At 35.7% G+C, this 24,299-nt stretch overlaps 1 protein-coding gene across 3 annotated transcripts in view; it reads left to right on the top strand.

Moving 5' to 3' along the window:
• LOC111050922 (DENN domain-containing protein Crag) overlaps window positions 1–24,299 on the top strand; it is a 136,478-nt gene that overhangs the window by 26,245 nt on the left and 85,934 nt on the right. For all 3 annotated transcript variants that reach the window (XM_039435679.1, XM_039435678.1, XM_039435677.1), the window contains exons 7-11: window positions 5,046–5,316; window positions 8,830–9,005; window positions 16,079–16,259; window positions 17,308–17,449; window positions 20,239–20,384. In XM_039435679.1, the coding sequence (XP_039291613.1) occupies window positions 5,046–5,316; window positions 8,830–9,005; window positions 16,079–16,259; window positions 17,308–17,449; window positions 20,239–20,384 (916 nt within the window). The remainder of the gene's footprint in view (window positions 1–5,045; window positions 5,317–8,829; window positions 9,006–16,078; window positions 16,260–17,307; window positions 17,450–20,238; window positions 20,385–24,299) is intronic.

Genomic DNA, 24,299 nt, shown 5'->3' with positions numbered 1-24,299 from the left:
TCATTCAAGGGCTAGAAAAGGGCTAGCATGAGCTAGAAAATATAATGGCACTAACAATCGATCAATTTATAAAAATTCATTACTATTTAGAAATTTTCACTACACTGATTACTCCCGGATAACTTACTAATTTAAATAATTAATAAAATACTTCAACTTAACTTACGGCGAAAAATAATACTGTCTGTTTAATAAAGTCTGTTTAACAGACTTACACAGCAAACAAATTCAACACACACATAAATTTTGAGCCCTCGAGGCCCGAGGTTACTTCTGGATTTTAAATGTGAATTCGGCCGCGGCTTGATTGGAACTGAACTATTCCACGCAAGTTATGTTCCCCTTTCACCAACGAGACAACGGTCCTCGTGGAGACGAGCATAACTCCATGTGAAAGGAAAATAATGCAAGTTTGAAATATTCCCAAATACTCGTGTATTTTCCATCGCTAACGGAAATACAGTTCCGTGAGAATACCTCAACCCTGCATAAAATTGGAGTCTTCCCGGACGCAAGTTAGCTTAATGTGAGAAAATTATTTTTCAACAGAAAAATAAATTTCTCACGATAAAAATTTACACACAAAATTCAGCTACCAGACAACTAAAGTTTCATTGTTGAAGTCCTAATTCTACACTTTTCGAAGAATGAACCCATACTAAATTTATCTCTATGAAAAAACAAACCCATAATTAATTAATTTATTTCAATGTAATTTCTCGGGTAGATTTAGTATGATTAACTGCTTTTACCAACGGGTAGACATGGTTAAAGAAAGCTAATTTTTACTCTATGAAAATTTGTTGTATTTAAACATTTGCTCTACCAAATTTTTACATCAATTTTGGCTCTACTCTGGCTGCCTAGCCTAATAATAAAAAAAAAAAAAAAACATCGAAAGATATTTGGAATGGTACAAATAAACAAGAAAAAACCTATCGTTATGCAAATAAAGTTCGATCGCCCCTTGTCATTTGAGTAGGATTAATATTCGGGACTCACCCATAATGAAGACGCTGAAGAAATCCATTGAACGATGATTTTGGTGATCCACACTCCCGAAAAGAATTGATGTCCGAGCGCGCTGTGTTCGCTTCAACGGTTAAAACAAGAGTGCATGGAAAGAATGCAATTTTTGTGTCAGGTCCGACTCTTCCTAGGCCTACACGTGGAAAACTAGACTACAGCAGGGGGGAAGAAGAGCCGGAAACTGTTGATGGGACGAGTGGATGGAAACTATCTTTCCCAGGCTGGGATGCAAGCTAGGCAGTTCCCAACCCTGAGAAAGATCCTCACCTCGTCCATCGGTTGAAAAAATGCAAGCTTTCCGTAGCCTATGCTAGGTAGCCAGCAAATAAAATATTACGTTCAATTTTCACTAATTTCAATAATACTACTTTCAATTGCTTCCATTACATCACCTCCTCCCTAGTGCACCCTTTTTCTAGGGAGGGGGTGATGTAATGGAAGCAATTGAAAGTAGTGATATTGAAATTAGTGAAATTGAACGTAATATTTTATTTGCTGGCTGCCTAGCATAGGCTATGGAAAGCTTGCATTTTTTCAACCGATGGACGAGGTGAGGATCTTTCTCAGGGTTGGGAACTGCCTAGCTTGCATCCCAGCCTGGGAAAGATAGTTTCCATCCACTCGTCCCATCAACAGTTTCCGGCTCTTCTTCCCCCCTGCTGTAGTCTAGTTTTCCACGTGTAGGCCTAGGAAGAGTCAGACCTGAGACAAAAATTGAATTCTTTCCGTGCACTCTTGTTTTAACCGTTGAAGCGAACACAGCGCGCTCAGACATCAATTCGTTTCGGGAGTGTGGATCACCAAAATCATCGTGTAATGGACTTCTTCAGCGTCTTCATTATGGGTGAGTCCCGAATATTAATCCTACTCAAATGACAAGGGGCGATCGAACTTTATTTGCATAACGATAGGTTTTTTCTTGTTTGTTTGTACCATTCCAAATCTCTTTCAATGTTTTTTTTTTTGTATTAGGCTAGGCAGCCAGAGTAGAGTCAAAATTGATGTAAAAATTTGGTAGAGAAAATGTTTAAATACAACAAATTTTCATAGAGTAAAAATTAGCTTTCTTTAACCATGTCTACCCGTTGGTAAAAGCAGTTAATCATACTAAATCTACCCGAGAAATTACATCAATATCATCACCATCACAATATCAAGCTCTAGTAATATTTATTACTAGCAGGTGGCCCATGTTTTGCAGCGGGGAGAATTTGGTGTTGTAAAATGTAATCTTCTTATGTCCAGGAAACTTCTTAAAATAGAATAATTATTCACTATTCTTTTCAAAATCACGTGGATAATCTTTATAAGAGTTGAAAATTTCCAGTATAAAAAATATGGGTTTCATTATGGTCCAGTCAAATGGGCGTTTTAAGAAAACAGGCCCGAAAGAATTTTTCTCGACGGTTCTATAACTATTTTGGGGCGCTGAAAATCTGGGAATCTGAAATTTGCTGACACGCCAGAGGGCGGCTCCACCCCCAAAACCCACAAAACCCCCCAAAATTTCGGATTTTTTCAGGTTTTCCATTTAATCTCGAAAACCTTGAGTTTATCGAGAAAAAACATTCTCTACAATAATGAAAATAATGAAATTTTCAATTAATTTAGTGGTCGCGCAGGACTACGATTTTTGTTCCCGGAGCTATGAAAAAGGGGTATTTTTAAGGGGTTTTCAAAATTATGCAAACCCACCACTTCTACCCTATACAACTTGGATATTTTTCCAGTAATGATAAAGAACCACACATCACGTGAAAGAACAATCAATTCGGAACAGAATTCCTCAAGAATTTTCGAATTTAGTAGAGGGGGAAGGGGGAATACATCCAAAAATATAAAATCATGTCCTACAGCCAAAATTAAAATTTTCATTATAATACCTTTCTAAGACCTTCCTAACAAAAAAGAAACATATTTCGGCCTAAATCATCTTACGAGGGTTATGTTCTATGAGAATCACCCGTTAGATACACTCAATTTCAGTATTTCCTAGAGGTGGGGGGGGGGGCACGCATAATGATCAAAACTTTTAATCAAGTACTTATAACTTTTGACTGAATGATCACATCTCCTCGTACTACAGCTTATTCTTCTCAGATCGTCAAGGCGGTTGAAAATAATGTATCATAACTAAAATTTGATCAAAAAATAGAAATTTCCTCATTTAGTGTATTTTAGTCCATATTTCAATACACAGAAAAATGGCCATTTTCTTTATTCAAAACTGTGTATCTCGGTAACCCGAAATGATAAAAAATGGTACTTGGTCATGATTTGAAGAACAAAATCTCTTCTTTCATGTGAGGTAAATGATTTTTGGAAAAAAAATCATGAAGTAAGATACGTTTGTTTAAAAAAAATTGCGATGTTTTTCTCATTTTCACAGTCTCGACAGTTTTTCGATAATAAACAGTAATGCAAGATTAATTTAAGGCACCTCAGCTTATAGAGCATAAAATTCTCTTTCATTTAAGACCAATCGCAAGTTTCTTTAATGTTTTATACTCAAATCAAATCAAATAGCTTTTTATTCACAAAACATAATACAAATTTATGAAATTCATTTACACATTTAACAGTGAATACTCTCCACAAAGACTTGAGTCTGTGAGTGGAGAGTGAGTTATTTCAGTTGATTGACATTATGTTCTCATGTTTTGTACATATTATAATTAAAACTATTGTAATTGAATCTACTAACATTCATCAGCAAATCAAGAATATAAATTGCACACAATGAAATTCCATACTGGTAATAAGTATATACAGACAAATATATAAATAGTAGCTTAAAGGCTATACTTAATCATTATAAATGGCAAATTCACTATGAGATCAAGCTCTGAATAAGAAGGCGGATTGAATCAGTTGCTCTGCACTCGTTTTAGAGACTCTTGAATAATGTCAAATCGCAAGCAACATGAGAAAATAATAACTATAATTTTTTCAATTGGCTGTAACTTTTGAACCGTATTGAAATCATAAATATAATTCATGGGAGTGAAAAGAGAAGAAAATTCTCTACAACCACGACTACTTTTTGTATTTTTTATCCGAAGTTATTCACAAGATATGCAAATTTGCATATGCGAGACTGTGAACATGATTAACGTATCACAAATTTCTCACATATTCAAAGTTGCGTATCGTGCGAAACACTCCAGATGAAAAATCCAAAAAGTAGTCGAGGTTGTAGAGAATTTTCTCCTCTTTTCGCACCCATGAATCGTTTTTTTTCTGATTATAATACCGTAATTTTTTTCTGATTATAATACCGTAATTTTTTTTCGCTGTAGGACATGATTTTCTATTTTTCGGTGTATTCCCCTCCCCCCACTACTAAATTCGAAAATTCCTAAGGAATCCTGTTCATAATTAATTGCTATTTCACGTGATGTGTGGTTTTTTATCTATACTAGAAAAAATATCCAAGTTGTATAGGGTACAAGTGGTAGGTTTGCATAATTTTGAAAAACCTCTCAAAAATAACCCTTTTTTGAAAATTCGTAGCTCCGGAACCAAAAATGGTAGAATCCTGCGCGAACACTCAATTTATTAGAAATGTTATTATCTTTAATTTTGTAGAGAATGATGTTTCTCCAAAAACTCGAAGTTTTCGAGATTAAATGGAAAACTTGAAAAAATGTCCGAAATTTTAGGGGTTTTGGGGAGTTTTGGGGGTGAAGCCGCCCTCTGGCGTGTCAGCAAATTTCAGATTCGAATTTAGCGCCCCAAAATACATATAGAACCGTTGAGAAAAAATCTTTAGGGGCTGTTTCCTGAAAAACGACCATTTGACTAGACTTCACAGTTAATTAAATTTTAAATTTTGAGTTTTTACTTAACCACAATATTGTAATTACTAAATCAAAAGTTCACCAATGTCATAAAAACATCTCTCACTTATCACGATTTTAATGAAGACTATTTCAGAATTTAGTTCACAAATTTCAATTGGAAGAGCATTATACACTTTTTTGGCCATGATTAAATGATCGATTCAACTTTGACAGATACATATCACACGTGCTGGATGACGTTCCGTTTCCGTCGCCGCACCGCCCACGCATCCTGCTGCAGTTGTCGGCCGAGACCCGGCTGATCCTGACGCAGCCCGAGGACTTGCCCCTGCCGCGCAGTGGTGCTAGCTTCCGTCAGCTGCTGCTCAACCTGGGTGCTGACAACTGTCTGCTGCTGCTGCTGTGTGCACTCACCGAACAGAAGCTGCTTGTGCACTCGCTCAGGCCCGATGTGCTCACCGCTGTTGCTGAGGCTATCTCAATGGTCAGTTATAACGTTATAGATTTACGCGCTGCGAATACGAGCAATTCATTTTTAAATAGCTTCGGTCGTCATTTATCAAATAATTGACAATTATTTTTAATTAACTTTAAAATTTTGTTGTTCAAGAAATAACATCTTACAATATTCAACACCAGCTGTTATATTTAAATATACCAGCATGAACTGTGAAAATCCAAACACAGCTGTGTTTGAGAAGAAAATACTTAATTAGAACCGTACGAATTAAAACCTGACATGTATGAAAGCCTCATTCGTTTTCGGTAACGAACCGAACCGAAAACGAACCGAACCGAATGAAACCGAAAGCGTGTGAAGCTAGCCTCACAGTTATCATACAGATAAGGCAACTCGAAAAGCACGACCGTTCGCTCTGAAAGCTATAGCAACACTATATAAATTATGGTTTTTAAAACGATTCACATTTTAAAAAAGCTTCCAATTGATTCAAAACACATTTTACAATTATAACACTGATTTAAATTTAGAGGAGTTCGTCCTCCTACTCGAGTTTGATGTAAAACTGATTGACAATAGCACTCTACTAGCTAATTACAGCTACGCTGACTAAACAACTTAATAACAGGATATAGTGGTTGTATGCAGTTTTCAGTCATAATACCGGGGCACCGAGCTACGCTCGTTATTTTTATTTATTGATAAACAGAGCACAATTCTCTAAAATGATTGTGTTTATATTTTACAGCTGTTTTCGAGATCCGTTGAACATAAATTACCAGATATAAAAATACAAATATACGGAAATAGCTCGCTTAATATAATAGGATAGCTTACATATATGGGATATGAAATACATGTCTGACGCATCATCATATCTGAACTACTAAACTGATTAACTTGAAATTCTAAATTCACTCACTGAATACTTTAAAATTATAATACTTTGGTTCAATTCACACTTACGCGACTCAATTCGACTGCGACTCTAGTCTCTTTTCGACGCAGCATGTGTTTTCATTGTTGAAACACCGCTGATTTATGTAGTTATATTACAATACTATATAATCAATATTCTAATGTTGCATTCAATCTTCATTGTAATTAATAAGTTTTCATAATATGTGAAATTTGCTGCATAATTGGCTGTTGTACTGTAATTTATTGTAGATTCGTGTATGAACCAGAATTTATTGTAACTTACTTGAATAAATAAAATTTGAATTTGAATTTGAAAATTTGAATTTGAATTTCAAATGGTGACACTCAGACCAGTCGACTCTAGTCTCCGCGACCTCGCGACTGTGACACTGAGTCGAGCGTCGACTCGACATGTTGGTCGAGCCTCGACTTGAGCTGCATAGTACCGTGCATTTTTAATGAAAGTAAAAGTAAATTCGTATGGCTTTTGTTGGTGGGGAGTCCCTTGCGGGAAGGTCCCACCGCCTGAATATATAATTTGAGCCGTCAATGGGCCTTACGACTGTCATACTTCAGCCGGGACCGACAGTTTAACGTGCCCATCCGATAACACGGAAGTGATCTGGTTAAAAAACTTTTGGTTGTGAGAGGGTTTGAACCCGGGATCTCTATGCTGCTACGCAAGCACTCTATCCACTAGACCACGAATCACTCCTTTAATGAACGTGAGGTTATGTTTTATGAAAGTGATGTTTCATCATTTTAGATAAGATAATAATAACACAATAGACTCATAATAATGATCAAATTTGTTACATGCGCAGAAGTGATGAATTGGATTTCATATTTTTAATAATGTGAAGTTAGAGATGGAGTAGCATAGAACGGAAGTACTGACAATGAGAAAGAAAGTCGTAAGGTCGAGAGACTGGAGTATCCTCGACTGAAGTCGTACGATTTGAGTCGAGGTAGTGTGAGCTGAGCCTTCGAATACTTAAAATTTACTTTTAAATACTGATTAAGTATTTGAACATTAATATCATGTCTGACTACTGAACTGATTAACTTGAAATACTAAATTTACTTACTGAATACTTTACATTATAATATTTTGAATTTACTTTTAAATACTTGGAGTGATCTTAAATTATTTCTTAATTATGTGAATATTTCCTATTTTAGTGATAATAATGTGAAATTTTTCTTTTATGTTTGGTTTTGAACCATCTAAATTTAAAAATCCACTTTGTGAAAATAATTGAAAACTTTGTGAAGTGAACAACTAAAAGACTTTACCTATTTCGGACTATATGTAACCTTATAGGTTACACTTCAACCACCTAGCACCGAAACTCCACAATCTACTTCCTGCACAAATCAAGACAATAGAAAACCCAAGAAGATTCAAAACTGCCGCTAAGAACTGGATTATTTCAACTGGAAGACATCATATAGAAAACATAATCTCAAACAATGTGTGAGCTCACTTACCCAACGTATTTGCAGTTTGCACCCCCACCCAGAACCTATTACTACTACTAACTCCTACTCCAGTACATGGGTTTCCCATTGTTGATTAGGTTTGAATTTGAATTTATTACTCTTTGCATGTACAACAATAAAGTTATTTGGCAATCGTCACATATTACAAAATGAAATTACATATCACAAAAATAAAATCACAACATAAAGTCATTCATGTCATAAAAACACTTATCAGCCAGCCAGTCCTTCAATTTTTTCTTGAGCTGCACTCTATTGTCAATGTCCTTAAGATGGTGCGGCAGGGAGTTGATCATTTTTTGGCTCGTGTGAATTGGATTTTTCTCGTAGAACGCTGTCCTATGTTGTTGTATTCGATAGGTGTTCCTTGAGCGCGTGTTATAATTGTGTAGGTCAGCACCTCTTGTCCACGTCGATGCATGCTTGAGACCAAATGCTACAGACTTCAGAATATACAGGCAAGGTAGTGTGAGCTTCCCTGTTGATCGGAATAATTCTCTACATGGAGTTCCAGGCGGTCATTTGAGCATTATTCTAATCACTCTCTTCTGTGCTCTGAATACCCTGATAATTTCCGGTGACGTGCCCCAGAAAAGTAATCCGTAGGTAAGAAGAGGCTGAAAGTATCCATAGTATGCGGAGAAGACTATCTGCTGATGCATTGTTCTTGCTAGTGTAGCAATTGCGAATGTGGCCTTACTGAGTCGTTTAATCAATTCGTCGATGTGATCATTCCATCTCAAACCAGAATCCAAGGTTAATTTCCAATAGAATTAATTAAATTCCATATTTTTTCATATTGTAGATATTGTGTACTTTTTATGTTTAATTGCTTGATTGTATTTTTTAAAAGAAATAGATTTATTTATTATCATTATCTATCTAAATTTGGGAGAGGATTAGCACAAGGCTACCTTATTTTTTCCCTCCCTATCATTTTTTGATGATGTACTTGTTGTATGAATAAAAAAATACTGATTAACCAGCATTGCTTTGCTATTACATGGGAAACCATAGTTGGCTAGGTGAAGCCACCATGATTGTGATGTTTTGTGTATTGATTTATTTTATGTATATTGTGTTGAATTGAATAAAATTATTGATTGATTGCAGATAATCTTCCCGTTCAAGTGGCAATGTCCGTACATCCCGCTGTGCCCGCTCGGACTGGCAGAGGTGTTGCACGCCCCCCTTCCCTTCCTCATCGGCGTCGACTCGCGGTTCTTCGACCTCTACGATCCGCCCACTGACGTCAACTGTGTCGACCTCGACACTAACAACATCACTGTGTACGTATTTCACACCTTATTCACAGACTAGAGAAGTACGCCGCGTACTCGGTATCGCTAAAGGTTATATCAAATCAAATTTATTCTCTTCAACACTATACTAGTAGCTCTGTGAACAGTAGACCTCGCGCTCAGTAAGTTACATTGACCTGTTGTTGTTTTCTCAAAAATGAATAAAGAATTTATCAATTTAAAATGTCTAGAAAAAATCCTAAATAAACATAGAGCTTTCTGTCCTATCGTACCGTGTTGTCCCGGAATGTGAGTGTGAGCGCTGTCATCAGGTCTGGCTGCAACTGTCTACAACGTTGATGTAAAGATACATTTTCAAAATGCTCTATGTTTTTGAACGAGTAGTTGACCGAGCGAAGTGAGGTCTAAGATTCAAGTCGACGGTTTGGCATTTCTCTTAATGTTTAAATGTTTGATGCCCGGTTTCTCAGTCGTTTCATACCATGGAATACCATGGTTACCATAGGAACCATGTATAAAGTTTGTTTACGAAAGTAAACCATGCCATGCCATGTTGCCAGATTCATTGAACAGATAAATCGTTCCATAGCTATTGATTAAAAATAACTTTATTGAATCGATAAATATGAGAAATGCGTTACGAGAACGCTCCTCAAACTTATTGGATCCATAAATCTCTCGATAAACTATAGTGCCAAAATCCAGCCTATAAATATTTATGGAATGGATAAATTTGTCAAATTTTTGGTTGCAATCAAAAAATTAAGTTAAAAAATTAAATTACAAAATAAAATTAACATTAGTGTAGATCACCAGTATTTTAAAAACAAAACAGAATCAAAGTTGCACTATATTTAGCATTGATAGCCCTTATTTGGTGTCAGCCATCTTGTTTTGGAGACATCAGCCAAAAGATGTCAGTACCGTAGGAAATTACCTCACAACAAGAAGCATGGAATAAACATCCAAGATTTGGCTATATACCATGGTTACCATAGCAACCATGTATAAAGTTTGTTTACGAAAGTGCTAGTTTGGGATCATGCCATGTTGCCAGATTCGTTGAACAGATAAATCGTTCCATAGCTATGGATTCTATAAATATGTTTAAGAAACTAATATAAATTTATTGAATCGATAAAGTTATTGAATTGAGATGAATGCAGAGGATATAGTACATTTCATGCAAAGAGTAATCATATTATGGATTTTCTATAATAAATTATCAATTTTGGAAATTTCCAAATGCAAATTTTAAGCCTTACTTACATAGGCTGTTGCCTGTGAGTAAGGATGAATCTGGATTAAAATGATTCAGATGAAACTTGTATGAGTAAGTAACAGTATAGTCCGTTGTCACTGGTGCGGTTGGACGATAATCGTTGGACAATGATAGATAGATAGACTGCCTCTATTTTAACCTGGAGGGAGAAGTTAGGGCGCAGCCGGCCCTCTCTCCCACTTGACCCTTCTATACAATTCCAATGCATTTACATTACAACAATATAACGAAATAATCTCTTAAATAGAATAATGACAAAAAATCATAAATCAGTAGTAATAAAAAACAAATATTTCAATCAATTTAGATGAATATATTATTTGTGCCGTGCTATGAATTTAGAAAGTTAATTTGGAATTTAGAATTTAGAAGCACACACAATATAACTTAATAAAAGGGATGCTTGATAAACATACCTAGTGCTAGAGAACGGGGAATCCAGAAATGGCAAGAGAGACAACGAAATAGAGAGAAGATATCAACTATATTGTCACCTCTTACAGTTAAATTCAACAGTTAATGAAACAAAATGAAGTTTCATCATGAAAACCGAAAATAAAATTACTAAATTTAGAAAGTTATCTCTGATATAGATAATTCGGTAATAACCTACTCTGTCTGCTCTACATTGAAAACGTTTTAGATTGAATCATAAGAAGCTTAAAGGACTCTAATTTCAGAAAGAAGAATTGAAAATTATCATAGATATTTCTCAGAAGTTAATCATAAATAACAATACATCTTTTAAAAGAAAGATCAACATAAAATTCTTAGAACATTTAGAACACACTTGGAAACTTTTAAAACACTATCAAAACATTATCAAATATTAATAATCCCCAATAATATCTATTCTGTTTCTTTATATCATGAAAGCTGCAAAGAAAAATATTCCTCAAGTATCACATCACGGAATTCTACATAGGAAGACTATTCAAAATATGTGATATCAAAACAAATTTAGAAAAGCTAGGGTCCTTGAAACTTCATTTGATCCTTTGCAACTTTAAGACCAAAATTATTTTAAAACATCAATTTATCAATAAGGGACCTTCAAACATTTCATATACCGGTACTGATTCAACTTTTAGTAGTTTAGTAGATTTTAAAATATAAATTTAAAGAAAACTGAAATTCCCAGCTGGATCCTTACAGAGAAAATATGGCCACACATTTCAATGTAAAGATACAACCGAAAATCTACTAAACAAAATTAATAAAATTTGTAAACTATCCATTCCCAATAATATCTCAAAGTTACGATTTAACAAAAAGTCTAATTCCGCACGTTTTAATTGACTGAATGGTTCACGTTTTACACCCCTCCCCTTTTTTTGAAAGTCTATAGTCACTAAAACCCATTCTGTCACATCCGGAGTTCCTGGGACGTTTGTTTAATTTGGAAAAAGTTGTTACCTCAAAGCTGTTTCTTCAATTAGAATCTAGGCTCGTTGATTGAGCTCTACACACGTCCAGATGGACAGGAGACAGCATACCCCAAGCTTCTAGGACTGCCATCGATTCAGAGGCATCTCAACGGCTTAAAGACACACGTTCAGATGGACTCGTACATTGATGGACCCATACTTTGACCGCTGTTAGAATAAAAAATAAAGTAGGATAAAACAAATTAACTTAACTTCAGTTATATAATAAAATCAACATTATTTAGGTGCTTCCTATAAGAAACTCAAATACAAAAAATACTTTAAAATACAAATAGTCATTACTTTTATATCTTGATTTATTTGTAGTCAGGGTCATGCCCTATATACAAAGAGGTGAGTACATAATTATTATTCCATAATACCAAACTTCAATTCACTAGTTGATTGAACAACTTTTCATAACAAGGTCTTTCGAGTATTGTTGTTAGTTTGTTCAGTCAGTTCTCTTACATAAATTACATGATAGGTGTTTCCTTAAGAATCAAGAAAGCTTTTCATTAGAATCAGCAAAACAAATAAAATCGATATCACAAAATACTGTCATTTATATTTAGGTTAAAAGCTTCCTCTTCAAAAATAATTTGAAATAAAAAAATCTCAATTCCTTCCAATAGGTACTCTAAATTTCTACAAAACATATACCGTTCATTTTCTTCCAATATTTATCAGTTTGAATTACCAGTACCATCTTCCATTCAAATCAAAGGACTATTCTCAATTATTATACTTTAATTACATTACAATCATTACAATAATTTCCTTAATTATATTAAATCTATGACGTACCTTTAGTAGCAGTTATAGGAGGAAAATTTCCATTGTAAGGTGACAAATTTGATATCCTCTCTTCTTAATTAAAGCATTTACTGAGGCGGAAAAAACTAGAACATACTTTTGGAACAGATGGTTCCACAGCCAAATACTACCAAGCCTAAAGCTGGCATAAAAGTAAAAATTAACACAAAATACTAAGACTACATTATTCAGTTCTGCTAGCGACAATGGACAGACGCTGAATGAATGCACTTCGCTTCTCTCGTCTTGCCGTGGTCAGCTGTAAACGGCCTCACTAGATAGGAACCTAACCAACGTTAACTGTGATTGGCAGATACTATTTTATTGAAAATATTCATCACAATTTCTGCCAATAGAAAGGAACGGTACAACTACAATTTAAGATACATTCTCCCACCAAGTGACAGCTATTTTCCAAATTCCTAACCAAATAAGGCATGATTGATGATAATCAATCGGACACAAATTACTTACCTTATAAGGTCATGAACCATACTGATGCTCCAGGAAAATCGTTGATTTTCTCAGTACTATAACTTCTACGCACACACTAACAAAGTCGACACAACACAACGCAGAAAAGCAAAACCAGCGAAACAAACTGTTATACTGACTGACTTCTAATGATCATTCGCATAATCCTCATCATTCACAATTGGAACAATGAATATTGTTCATAATTTTAGACTGAAAAAAGTTAAAAAAAAAACTTTTTCTTTGAAGCAAGATACAAACAAATCTTTGCACAAACACACGCCTTACACACACACAAACACACCACGCACACATACCTCCTCATCGGATACCCCGATCACCCTCCCTCAGCCACTCCAAGACGCCTTTACACACTCCTCAAAGACGCTGGTAAGCTATTCCACAGTCTGCAAGCAGTCACACAGAAAGACCTATTATATGTCACAGTACGATGGATGGGAATGCTTAACAAACTTGCATCAAGTCTTGTATCTCTTTCGATTCCTGCGAGGAATTGAAATTTCTGACTCAACATATATATATAATAATAATAATAATAATAATAATAATTTTTTGTTCAATACAGTACAGTCATTATGAATCACAACTATACAATTGAACATTGTCATGTACAAAAAAAATATCTTCAATATTTAACATAATAAAAATATAGATATAGTCTATATGATATCACACATAATTGTCACATAAAAATTTATTTACACTTTTTTCAACAAGGAACTTATGAAGATCTTTTTTGAAAGTCATGCTCTTAAAATCTATATTACTAGGCAAATTGTTTAGAAATTTTGTCCCTATGTAGCTAGTTTTTTTCTCAAAAAGAGTTAGCCTGTGAGGCTGAACGATGAAGTTGTTCCGGTTTCTTGTAAAGTGTGAATGTACCTGTGCATTGGTCGTTAAACTGCTCATATTCTTAATCACATATAACACCTAATAGCCCGCTTTTGCAGAATGAATATCTTATGTTCTGCAGAGACGTGTTACCCCAGAGCTCAATTCCATATGCAATATGTGAATGAATGAGTGCGAAATATAACGTTTTTCCTGTCTCAGGGGGCACACATTTGACTATGTTTCGCAGAACAAATAAACTGCTACTGATTGTGTTCGCCAGTCTGTCAGTATGGGCATTCCATGAGAGATCCTTATCCACAACTGAATAGGAGACCCAGTTGCCAGAACCTTGTGGAGGAGCATTAGCACATGATAAATTCGTCTGTCTCGTAGCTTTAAAATACCCATCTGAATGATGTAAGAGCTTATGTGAGCGTCCCTTTCAAGTCCAAACACGAATCTCACGCAGTAGTTCTGAGCCCTTTGCAGTCTTTCAGAGAGAGTCACTCATGTCCTATATGACCACAACTCCATAATGAAAATGTGGAAATATCAACGTCTTCTCAAGCATTATTCTCTCCTGTAAGGGTATAACAGCTCCAATTCTCTTCAGTTATGCCTGAAAATACCATGTTGCAAGTCTTTGTCACTTGTTCAGTCCAGTCTAAGTGTCTGTTAAATGTAAGTCCTAAGGTGCATACAGACTTTCGCTCTGCTCCGCAATCGAACGTCACTCGAGCAGATCGATTGATGATCGACCGAGGAGCAAGAGTGGAACGCGAAAAGAGCGTGTTACAGAGGTCGCGCTTGGCAAGCTCCTTGGTTGCGGAGCGTGCGTGGAGCGAGTGCGGAGCGTGTTGGAGGCGCGTATATCTGTACGCACCTCTATGTTTCCACTATAATCCAGTCGTAGAGCGCCTGCTTTGCATTGTCTTCAATGGCGCCGTTGTCACTAATCCAGAGTGGTTGACTACAATAATCGTACGAGTCTGCTTTTGTCATAATCGCAGTCGTTGGACGATTTTTTATTGTGATTCATCTCATCTTCTGTGATTGGTTATGGAATGTTGACCGTGGAATATCCCTTCTTAAAGCCTGCTTGATATTCGCATATTATATTATTCAAGTTCACCCATTTTCCTAGCCTTCCAAGCAGTACTCCAGCTAACCATTTACTGAAGGAGTTAACAAAATAAATCTCTCTATAATGTTCTACATTTGATAAGTCTCCGTTCTTGAATATTGGGAAAATTACAGTTTCACCAAAACATCTGGGTATGTCAGTGCTCTGATATGCATAATTGAGTAATGATATGATTGTCTAAATCTTTTTAGGTCAGTTTTTAGGTCATGGTTTTAATAGCTTCTACCTACTTCTCATTGCATAAAGTAGAATTATTGAATGAGCAAAGCGAAATTCCATTTATTTGACGCTGCTAACGAACAGATGGAATTTTTGACTGATTTTCTAAATTATCAATTTATTCATTCATGGCCCTTGTTCGACTAAGCAAGACCGGTATTACAAATCAAATCAAATCATTATCCATCATTTTTGATCTATTTGTCAATCAATCCTAACTCAACACAATGCAAATTCAAAGCTTTTCCATATGTACCCTACCACTGGTAGTATTAATGATTTGTGATATTTTTATTAAAGGAAACTATACTGAGATTCACATAATAGAATCAGCATCTGATTAACATTGTTTTTCTATTCTTGTTCGTTTCCAGACAAAGCAGAAAACTCAATCATTTTCTAACTCCGCATCATTGTCAAATTACCAGGGGTGTTCTGTGCAAATGTATAGATTAAACTGATAGTTTACTATATTTCTACATAGCCTACAAACATTTCTGGCAATATGTAAACGGTGTGGAGTTAGTGTGAAAAGGATGGAATATCTGCTTTTTTTAATGACAGGCAAGGATAACAAAGCAATGTTAATCAGATACTGATTCAAAAGTTGAATCTCAATATACAGAATGGCCCATAAGTCAGTTGAGGCTAGAAATTTGTTACAAACAAAACCACAGCTGTTTAGGTTTGTTTTCCACAGCTGATTAGTACAGTTTAGATTAAGATTAGGTTTGATCTTTTTTTTGTGATAGTGTGTTCATTGTTATTCTATAAACAAACAATAAACATAAAATTATCAACAGAACTGCGGGTTAACTACTTATGGGCCACTCGGTAGATGTACATACAACTGTGTTGATTTATGTGTTTTAATTAATTGTAGTTGTGACGAAAAGCGGCAGTTGACCATAAAACTGCTGCCGAAGAAGGCCACCAGAGTGCTGAGGAACAGTCTGGAGCGAATCTACCATAAGCTGGCCTTGTTCATGGAGAAGCAGGCGATCAGTGATCGGACAGTGGACACCACCACCATCGATCAGGACTTCCAGCTCAAAAGGAGAGAAGTGAGTCACATATTCATCAAATTACAATGTACAGTTGAAATAAAATTTGTTGGATGAAAATTGATATTGTGGAATTTTCCCATAATATTGAAAAAACACAGTTTTATTTTGTCACATCCACATTTATTAGACATTAATACAGGACTGCAGTTTCGTGTTGATGACAGCTGAAGATGTGTTGGTTTTATGAAAATGGTTCAGTGTACAGTCCGGGTCCTGAAGCTTTGCCTATCGGCGGAGGGCTACTAGACTACAATACTACCCGTTCAAAAACATAGAACATTTTTGAAAATGTATCTTTCCATAAGCAACAGACGCTCTTCTGTTTCTTCTCAAAAACAACGTGTTGCATCCGAAAAGATACACAAGGAGCTTTTTGGAGCTATGTCCTTTTAGCACAACCATGAAGTAAAGATATTGTTTCACCTATTTATTCTTCTCTGGCACAACATCAGCTGACATTTGTTGAACATGCTCTTACATTGTTGTACCTCTTTCATTCATGAAGAATCTCTGTATGTAGGGAGCTTCCTCCATCTAGGGATCTATGGTCTCTGAAGCCTGATGTTTCTGCAAAGCCGTAAATATTAACTAGCGAACCATACTTTGCCTATATGCTGTTTCAAAGTCACGGAGGTAAAGCTTTGGGACGCGTACTGTACAGAAACACTACAGGCTTTACTAATGTAAACCCCGCTTAAGGATCTGTTTTGAGCTCGGGATTTATGTAAGTTGTAGACTTGAACCAATTTTGAACTAAACAATGGCTTTCCGAATCAGAGCGTTGTCGAAGACTAGGACACTGGAGTAAGCCATGAAATAATCTATATTAGTGGGAGTTACTCATAACAGGAAAGTACCTTCTGTTTGAAATTGGATGGAGTTTTTTTTATGACGTTCTGGGGCTATCCTTTTCAGATATTCTTTGTAAGAAATTTAGAGTAAGAAATATTTCTATATCACGTGGAAGGTGGTTCAACTAATAGTACAAATGATTGACAGATTATTTCTGATTTTGATATTAAATTTTGATTTGTTTTGTTTTCAGCAAATGTTGGAGTTGGAAATACAGGAGGCTTTCCTGCGTTTCATGGCAACCATTTTGAAGGGATATCGATCATATCTCCTTCCTATTATCAAGGCGCCAACAATTGGAACTACTGACACCAACTCTCTATTCGACCTACAGGGTGAGAAATTCACCATTCATCTATCGGAAAACAACATATAGAAACCCAAATCAATTGATTACCGAACTTTAAATATTCACAATATTACCCAATAATCATAATTATTGAATAATTATATGTTCTGAAATGATTACTCATTTATAATTATACAGTATTTACCTTTATCAAAATATAATATTATCAGTTTATCATTCGATATTCATACATAATTAAAACACATCTCTGTTATAATTAATTACAACTCTGTATTGAAATAGCAGCTTGTAAGATACTGGCGAGCGAGCGCGTGTCTTAAAAATCTCACGACTACTTTATAAAACTGTTGATACACTATTCTATCTACAACCACTCATGCAAAGATCACATTGCAGACATGTTAGGTAAGTCTAGGAGTACACCGGTTAGTCAAGACAAGACCAGTCACAATACTTCACATTGTTGCTTATGAAGACATCTAATTGCAATGACTAATCAGTGTGAGTTGCGTCATAAGCAACTATGTGAAGTGTTGTGACTAAATGTTTCTAATCATGTCTTGTCTTGTCTTGACTAACTAGTGTACGCCTAGCCTTAGAAATCAACCAACTGGTCAATTGGCCTATATGGTAAAAAGATTGAAATAACATTAGGTGAATAGATGTACAGTGTTTCCGAACTCCCTACCAATATTCTGGGGTATTGTTCCTGGGTACAAAACATATCTAAATATCATTTTTAAACTGTCTGAAACTCCGCCGTTACTCACTCTGCCACCATTTTATTTTTTCCACATTTTTTTCGAAATAATGGCTGAACATACGGAAGTGAAACTGCACAATCATTTATGACAACTAGACAGAGCTACAACAATTTTTTTTTCAAATTCATAAAACAAAATGGCGGCCGTTAAAATTGTTATTTCTTGAATAACCAAAAAATTACAAGAATAACTTATTTTGTTTGTAATAATCTAAAATCGCTTACTAATAACATGTAAAGCAAATGAAGATTGTTGCATTATTGAGGCGGTTATGGTGTGTAGCATGGCTTGGTGTGCACTGTGATAAACCTTCATGGGTCACCTATCACTAAAGCTGCCAAATCTCATTCAATATTCGTTTTTAATTGGTAATCTTTAAATTCACTATATAGGTCGAGAAATATAACTAGAAGGAATTAAAATGAGGTATTTACACAAAAATCCAATTCGATTCCATTCCATTAATGTGTATAGTCTATAGTGGAATCACTAACCTTAACCATAGAGAAACAATAGCATAAGTAGATATCCCATGGCATAGGGCGTTTATGTCGCAACTTTTACTGTTATCTCAAGCCGATAGCCCACGTTGTTCTTTCCCGTGAAGCTTCATGTCGCTGGTAGTCTCTCATATTGTGCCGTTCATACACTTTTACCCGGTCAAAACAGTAAAAATCAACAATAATCGACAGTAATCGGCTTGGGATAACAGTAAAGGTTGCGACATAAACGCCCTATACCATGGGATATCTCACTTACGCTATTGTTTCTCTATGCCTTAACTGTCTGTCAGCATTCCTTATGAATAAAACCAATGATGAAGTGAATCTCAGCAGAAGTGACGTCAGCATCGTCTCTGAAACCGTGTTATAATCTTCAAGTCGGTGCATAAAGTTCACTCTATAGTAATGTTTTGAAAACCCATTGCGTAATGCATGTGTTATTACACTGATCATCATATTGTAATGTTTACATTCTTCTTCTTCTTTGGCTGTGCCTTTTCCCATTTAAATGGGGTCGGCATTCCTTTCTCTTAGTCTGCCTCACCACAAAGCCCTATCCAATTCTTCCTCTCTCCTCCAACCACTCTCCCGCAAGTCAGCCGCTATTCTATCTCCCCACCTCATCTTAGGATTTCATCCTCTCACACCATCCAAAACCAAATCCTGCACTCTTCGTCCAACATAATCCTCCTCCCGTCGCTGTACATGCCCAAACCACCTCATCCTTGTCTCCTGCATTTCCTTTCCCAGTGGTCCAACTTTTACAGTGCCTCTAATCAATTCATTTCTTATTTTATCTCTTCTTGTAACCCCACACATCCATCTTAACATTCTCATCTCAGTCACTTCCATCTTTCGTTCCTGTTTCTTTGAAATGGGTCATGTTTCTGTTCCATACATCATAGCTGGCCTCACAACTGATCTATACACTTTTCCCTTCATTTGACAATTCACTCTCATATCACAAAGAACACCACTCATTTTCTCCAGTTCATCCATTCACAATTTATTCTATGCTGTATTTCTACATCAAGCCCTCCATCTCTCTGTACACTTGAACCCAGGTACTTGAAACTTGCAACTGGTTGGAGTTGGTTTCCTTCAAGCTGTAAGGGTAGCCCATCATTGTTTCCCAATACCATGTACTCTGTTTTTGATCGGCTAATTTTCAGTCCCCTTTCCTCCAAAGCCTTCCTCCAGCTTTCCAGCCTTTCTTCCAACTGATCTTTGGTAGGTTCACAGAGCACGATGTCATCTGCAAATAGCATTCACCATGGTGCTGGCTTCTTGACTGCAGCATCCATGACATCCATGAACAGATCAAACAGATATGGGCTAAGTGCTGAACCCTGGTGAAGGCCAACTTGCACAGGAAACTCTTGGGTCCTTCCCACACTGGTTCTCACTCGAGTGATGGCTCCCTTGTACATCTCCTGCACCAATCCAACATACTTCTCTGGCACACCATATTGTAATGTTTACATTATAAATGAAAAATAATAAATTATATTTGTGATGAATAAAGTTTGATTTGATTGGATTTTTAGGTTTCCTGCGTTCGCGCGACCGTGCCTACCACAAGTTCTTCACAATGACCATGCGCACGCAAATGTTCATCAGATTCATAGAGGAGCGCTCTTTCGTGTCAGACATGGATGCTGGTCTCGCTTTTTTCGACGAGTGCACTGAAAAGGTACTAAATCCAATTATTCAACTAAACACTGAACTTTCTTTGTTGTAGTGAAGGTGAATTCGTTGAAACATCGATCTATCTTTCTTCTGTGAAGATAGATTCAGATTATCTGTTTGACGCATCATCACGCCTGAACTACCGAACTCATTGAGTTCACATATATTCTGAATTTACCAAGGATGGTTATATATTTATTATGTACTAATTTTAATTATTTTTGAATAATGTAAGTTCATGTCTTCTATGATCTATATTTCTGCTTCTTCGAAGATACAGGATGGCGCAGGGGAGTGAGGCTTAGACGAATACAAGTGAGATACTAAGAGCCGGTTTCCGAGCTCGGGATTTAGCTAAGTTCTAGACTTTAACTGGCTTTAAACTCTGGAGTCAGAAAATTGGCTTTCCGAGTCAGAGCGTTAACGTAGTTGAGGACTTAGATAGACTCTGGAGTTTAGAAATCATGTTAGACCCTGGAGTTTATAATTTCGCTTTCTGAGTGAAGGGCTTATAAGTCCAGGACTTGAATCAGATTCTCGCCTCTTTCCGAGTCAAGGATTTATCAAAAATCGTCAAGTCCAGGACTTGAAACAGCGTGATTTTAAACCCTCGACTGGGGTAGGGTTTAAATTCAAGTTCTAGACTTAACTGAGCAAACACAATTCAGTTATTGTTTTGGAGTAGATAAAAAGCCAAATAGACATCATGGAATACCTCAATTATTTGGATTAGTCCATCTAAATGTATAATTTATAGTTTGCAAGTTCATTTTGGAATAAAATTGTATCAGAAATATGCGTAAGAAACTAACCTCATTTTACGTCTGTAACATAACCTAAAAATGTTCAAGCAAAATAATACAAGGATTGCCTTAAAATTTATATTCCAATCTGAATGTTATTATTCAATGTCATATTTAACATATTAATAATAATAATAACAATAATAAATTATTACTCCAGTTTTTTTCAAAACAAATACGTTTTCAAACTCAATAGCCTAATGAAATTTTTATTCCAAAATCACTGGTTAGAGTCAATGATCAATAATAGCATAACGTAAAATTAAATGTTTATTCATTCACCTTCCAAAGGCTTTGCTTTGAATAAGCCTGCAAAGAAATCGAAACGTATTTTTACAATATAGCTTGGAGAGCATGCTCATTTGAATTGTCCTGCTGTAATCAGCTGTTTCCGTTTTGCTATAATGCCAACAATACAACAGCAAAATATTGTGAATTTCCCTCACGTTTAATGCGTTAAAGTCCTGTACTCAAATAAGTCGAGAACTTGATAGACTCCGGAGTTTGGAAGATAAAATCGTGACTCAGAAAGTCAATTTAGACCCGAGAGCTTATTTTAGTCCTGGACTCTGTAAGTCCAGAACTTATAGATCCCAAGCTCGGAAACCGGCCCTCCCTTAAAAGTAGTCATTCAGTTTTCAGTTGTCTTAATCCATGACCAGCTCTTGCTCGATAGATTGCGACAAAATGTAAAAACTTGAACAAAACCTGAGATCAAGATGGGAGTTCAGTCATTGACAAATGGCAGAGCTTGATAGATCAATTGACGACCAAATCATATTCAATTTCTTTATTCCAATATAAAACACGGTACAATATAGAATAGAATAATCATGGAATAATTATTTCCCCGCATGGACTGCTGATCCGTGCGCGGGGAAAGAGTACCTAATCTATACAGGTAACACTAGTGTAAAACTACAATCAATAACTTAAGCTTAGATAAGAAATAAAATATTGTAATAATTCAAGTTTAGCATATAATAGATATGTTAAATAGTCAGACTGTATCAAAGACGATTTACATGTAGCACAAGTACCCGACTCAGAATACTTCATTTTCTGGTGAGGTATCTGAACTAACTTTAACAACATCAAATTGAAAGTAGAGTCTAAAAGCATAATATTACTGTACTTTATTCACACCCTTCTGTACGATGATGAAGTTCAGTTTACTAGAGATTCATAATGCCGTAACAAATTCTGTTTTGAATATTCTAATTGGCAATAAATGAAATTGAATTGAATTGAAAAAAAAATAAAACTAGTTTCTAGTTCTCTTGAACAGTTTGAAATTGTTGAAACACTTACTAGTTTTCTGCTGTTGTACAAAACAAATTTAAATTGTTGAAACACTATGGTTAAAGTACAGATCTGTGCTTGTCGCTCGTAATCGATTTACCTCCTCTTTCCTTCGTTTCCTTAGAGGAAATCTCTGTATCTTATTTATCGGAAGGATTGCTGCCCACTTGAAGCCAGTAGTCGTCGCTGAACCACGTTCGAAGTATGGTCGACCCCAACCTACACCACCTTTCGTAGCCGTCGTAATAACCACGGTCCTCCGCGTAAACCCTCGTACACTAGTAGGCTCAAGTGTTTTAACTATTGAAAACTGTTCAAATGTTTCTCTGTTCAAGTTTCTCAAAAGTGTTGTGAGAATTTCAAACTGTTCATTCAATTTAGAAATTTGTAACTTTAAAAAAAGATTAAAATGCACAGACTCATTTGTTATTGGGAAATAACAAATTTCTTATTCAGTTTATTTCCTTCATAACAATATGCATATATGTCTATAATGTAATAAATACAATTGGCAATTAACAAAATAAGTTAAAAGTAAAATAGTAGTAATATTAAATAATGAAGGTCCCTGAAAAGGTTGATACCTAAGCGCAGGGGCCGAGTGTTACGAAAACATAATTACTTCTAAAATAGAATAAAAGGGGTGGATTCCTATAAACATCTCAATATGACGAAATTTACAATGAAGGAAAAGAAAAAAACAAAAAAGTAATAAAATTTGAGATAAGAAAAGAAGAAAAAATCTGGTGTGGTACACTCACACAACTTTCCTTGCTCATATTTGAAACTACGATCAGACTTTTGTATATGTGTATATATAATTATTTTCAGAGTACTTTTTCCTTTGTGTAAATTGTGAAATTCGATGATTTTTTTAGTCATCATTTTTTCAAAGTCGTCAAAACAGCTGTTCTACAGATGAAATATTTCGACTATGTGTTCTTTTTATGAACTGCTCTACCTACCTACCTCATGCACGAGAAGGAGGTTACTAAGTCCATTTCTCAAGGATGGGGTGGACCCCCCATTAGTTTCCCAGAAAGGAGACTCATGCCAGTTGATAGAGCTGATAAATAACTATACAGAGAGTATGAATTTGAAAAAAAAACGGTCAAGTTATTTTGAGAAAATCGTGAAAAACATGGTTTTTTTAGTAATTATCCGCCATTTTTCTCAAGAATATTACGGAGCTCCTGCAATTTTCTCAGAAATGAGACTCATGTCAGTTGATAGGGCTTATAAATAGCTATCCATGGTATGAATTTAAAGAAAATCGTTAGAGCCGTTTTCGAGAAAACCGTGAATAACATGGTTTTTTAGTGATTATCCGCAATTTTTCACAAGAATATTACGGAGCTCCTGCAATTTTCCCAGAAATGAGACTTATGTCAGTTGATAGGGCTTATAAATAGCTATCCATGGTATGAATTTAAAGAAAATCGTTAGAGCCGTTTTCGAGAAAACCGTGAAAAACATGGTTTTTTAGTAATTATCCGCAATTTTTTCCGCCATTTTGAATTCAATTTTATTGAATTTCTTATTGTCAGATCCTCATGGTATAAGGACCTTAAGTTTAAGAATTCAAGTCAATCGGTTGATTAGGAATGGAGTTATCGTCTTCACAGACATACACACATACACACACACACACACACCACACACACACACACACCACACACACACACACACCACACACACACACACACACACACACACAACACACACACACACAGACCAACACCCAAAAATCATGTTTTTGGACTCAGGGGACCTTGAAACGTATAGAAAATTTGAAATTAAGGTACCTTTATTTT

Source organism: Nilaparvata lugens, chromosome 9 (genome assembly GCF_014356525.2).
Source record: "Nilaparvata lugens isolate BPH chromosome 9, ASM1435652v1, whole genome shotgun sequence".
Classification (NCBI taxonomy): domain Eukaryota; kingdom Metazoa; phylum Arthropoda; class Insecta; order Hemiptera; family Delphacidae; genus Nilaparvata; species Nilaparvata lugens.
The sequence above is the reverse complement of the archived record's forward strand: the minus strand, read 5'-3'. Positions and strand labels throughout refer to the sequence as shown.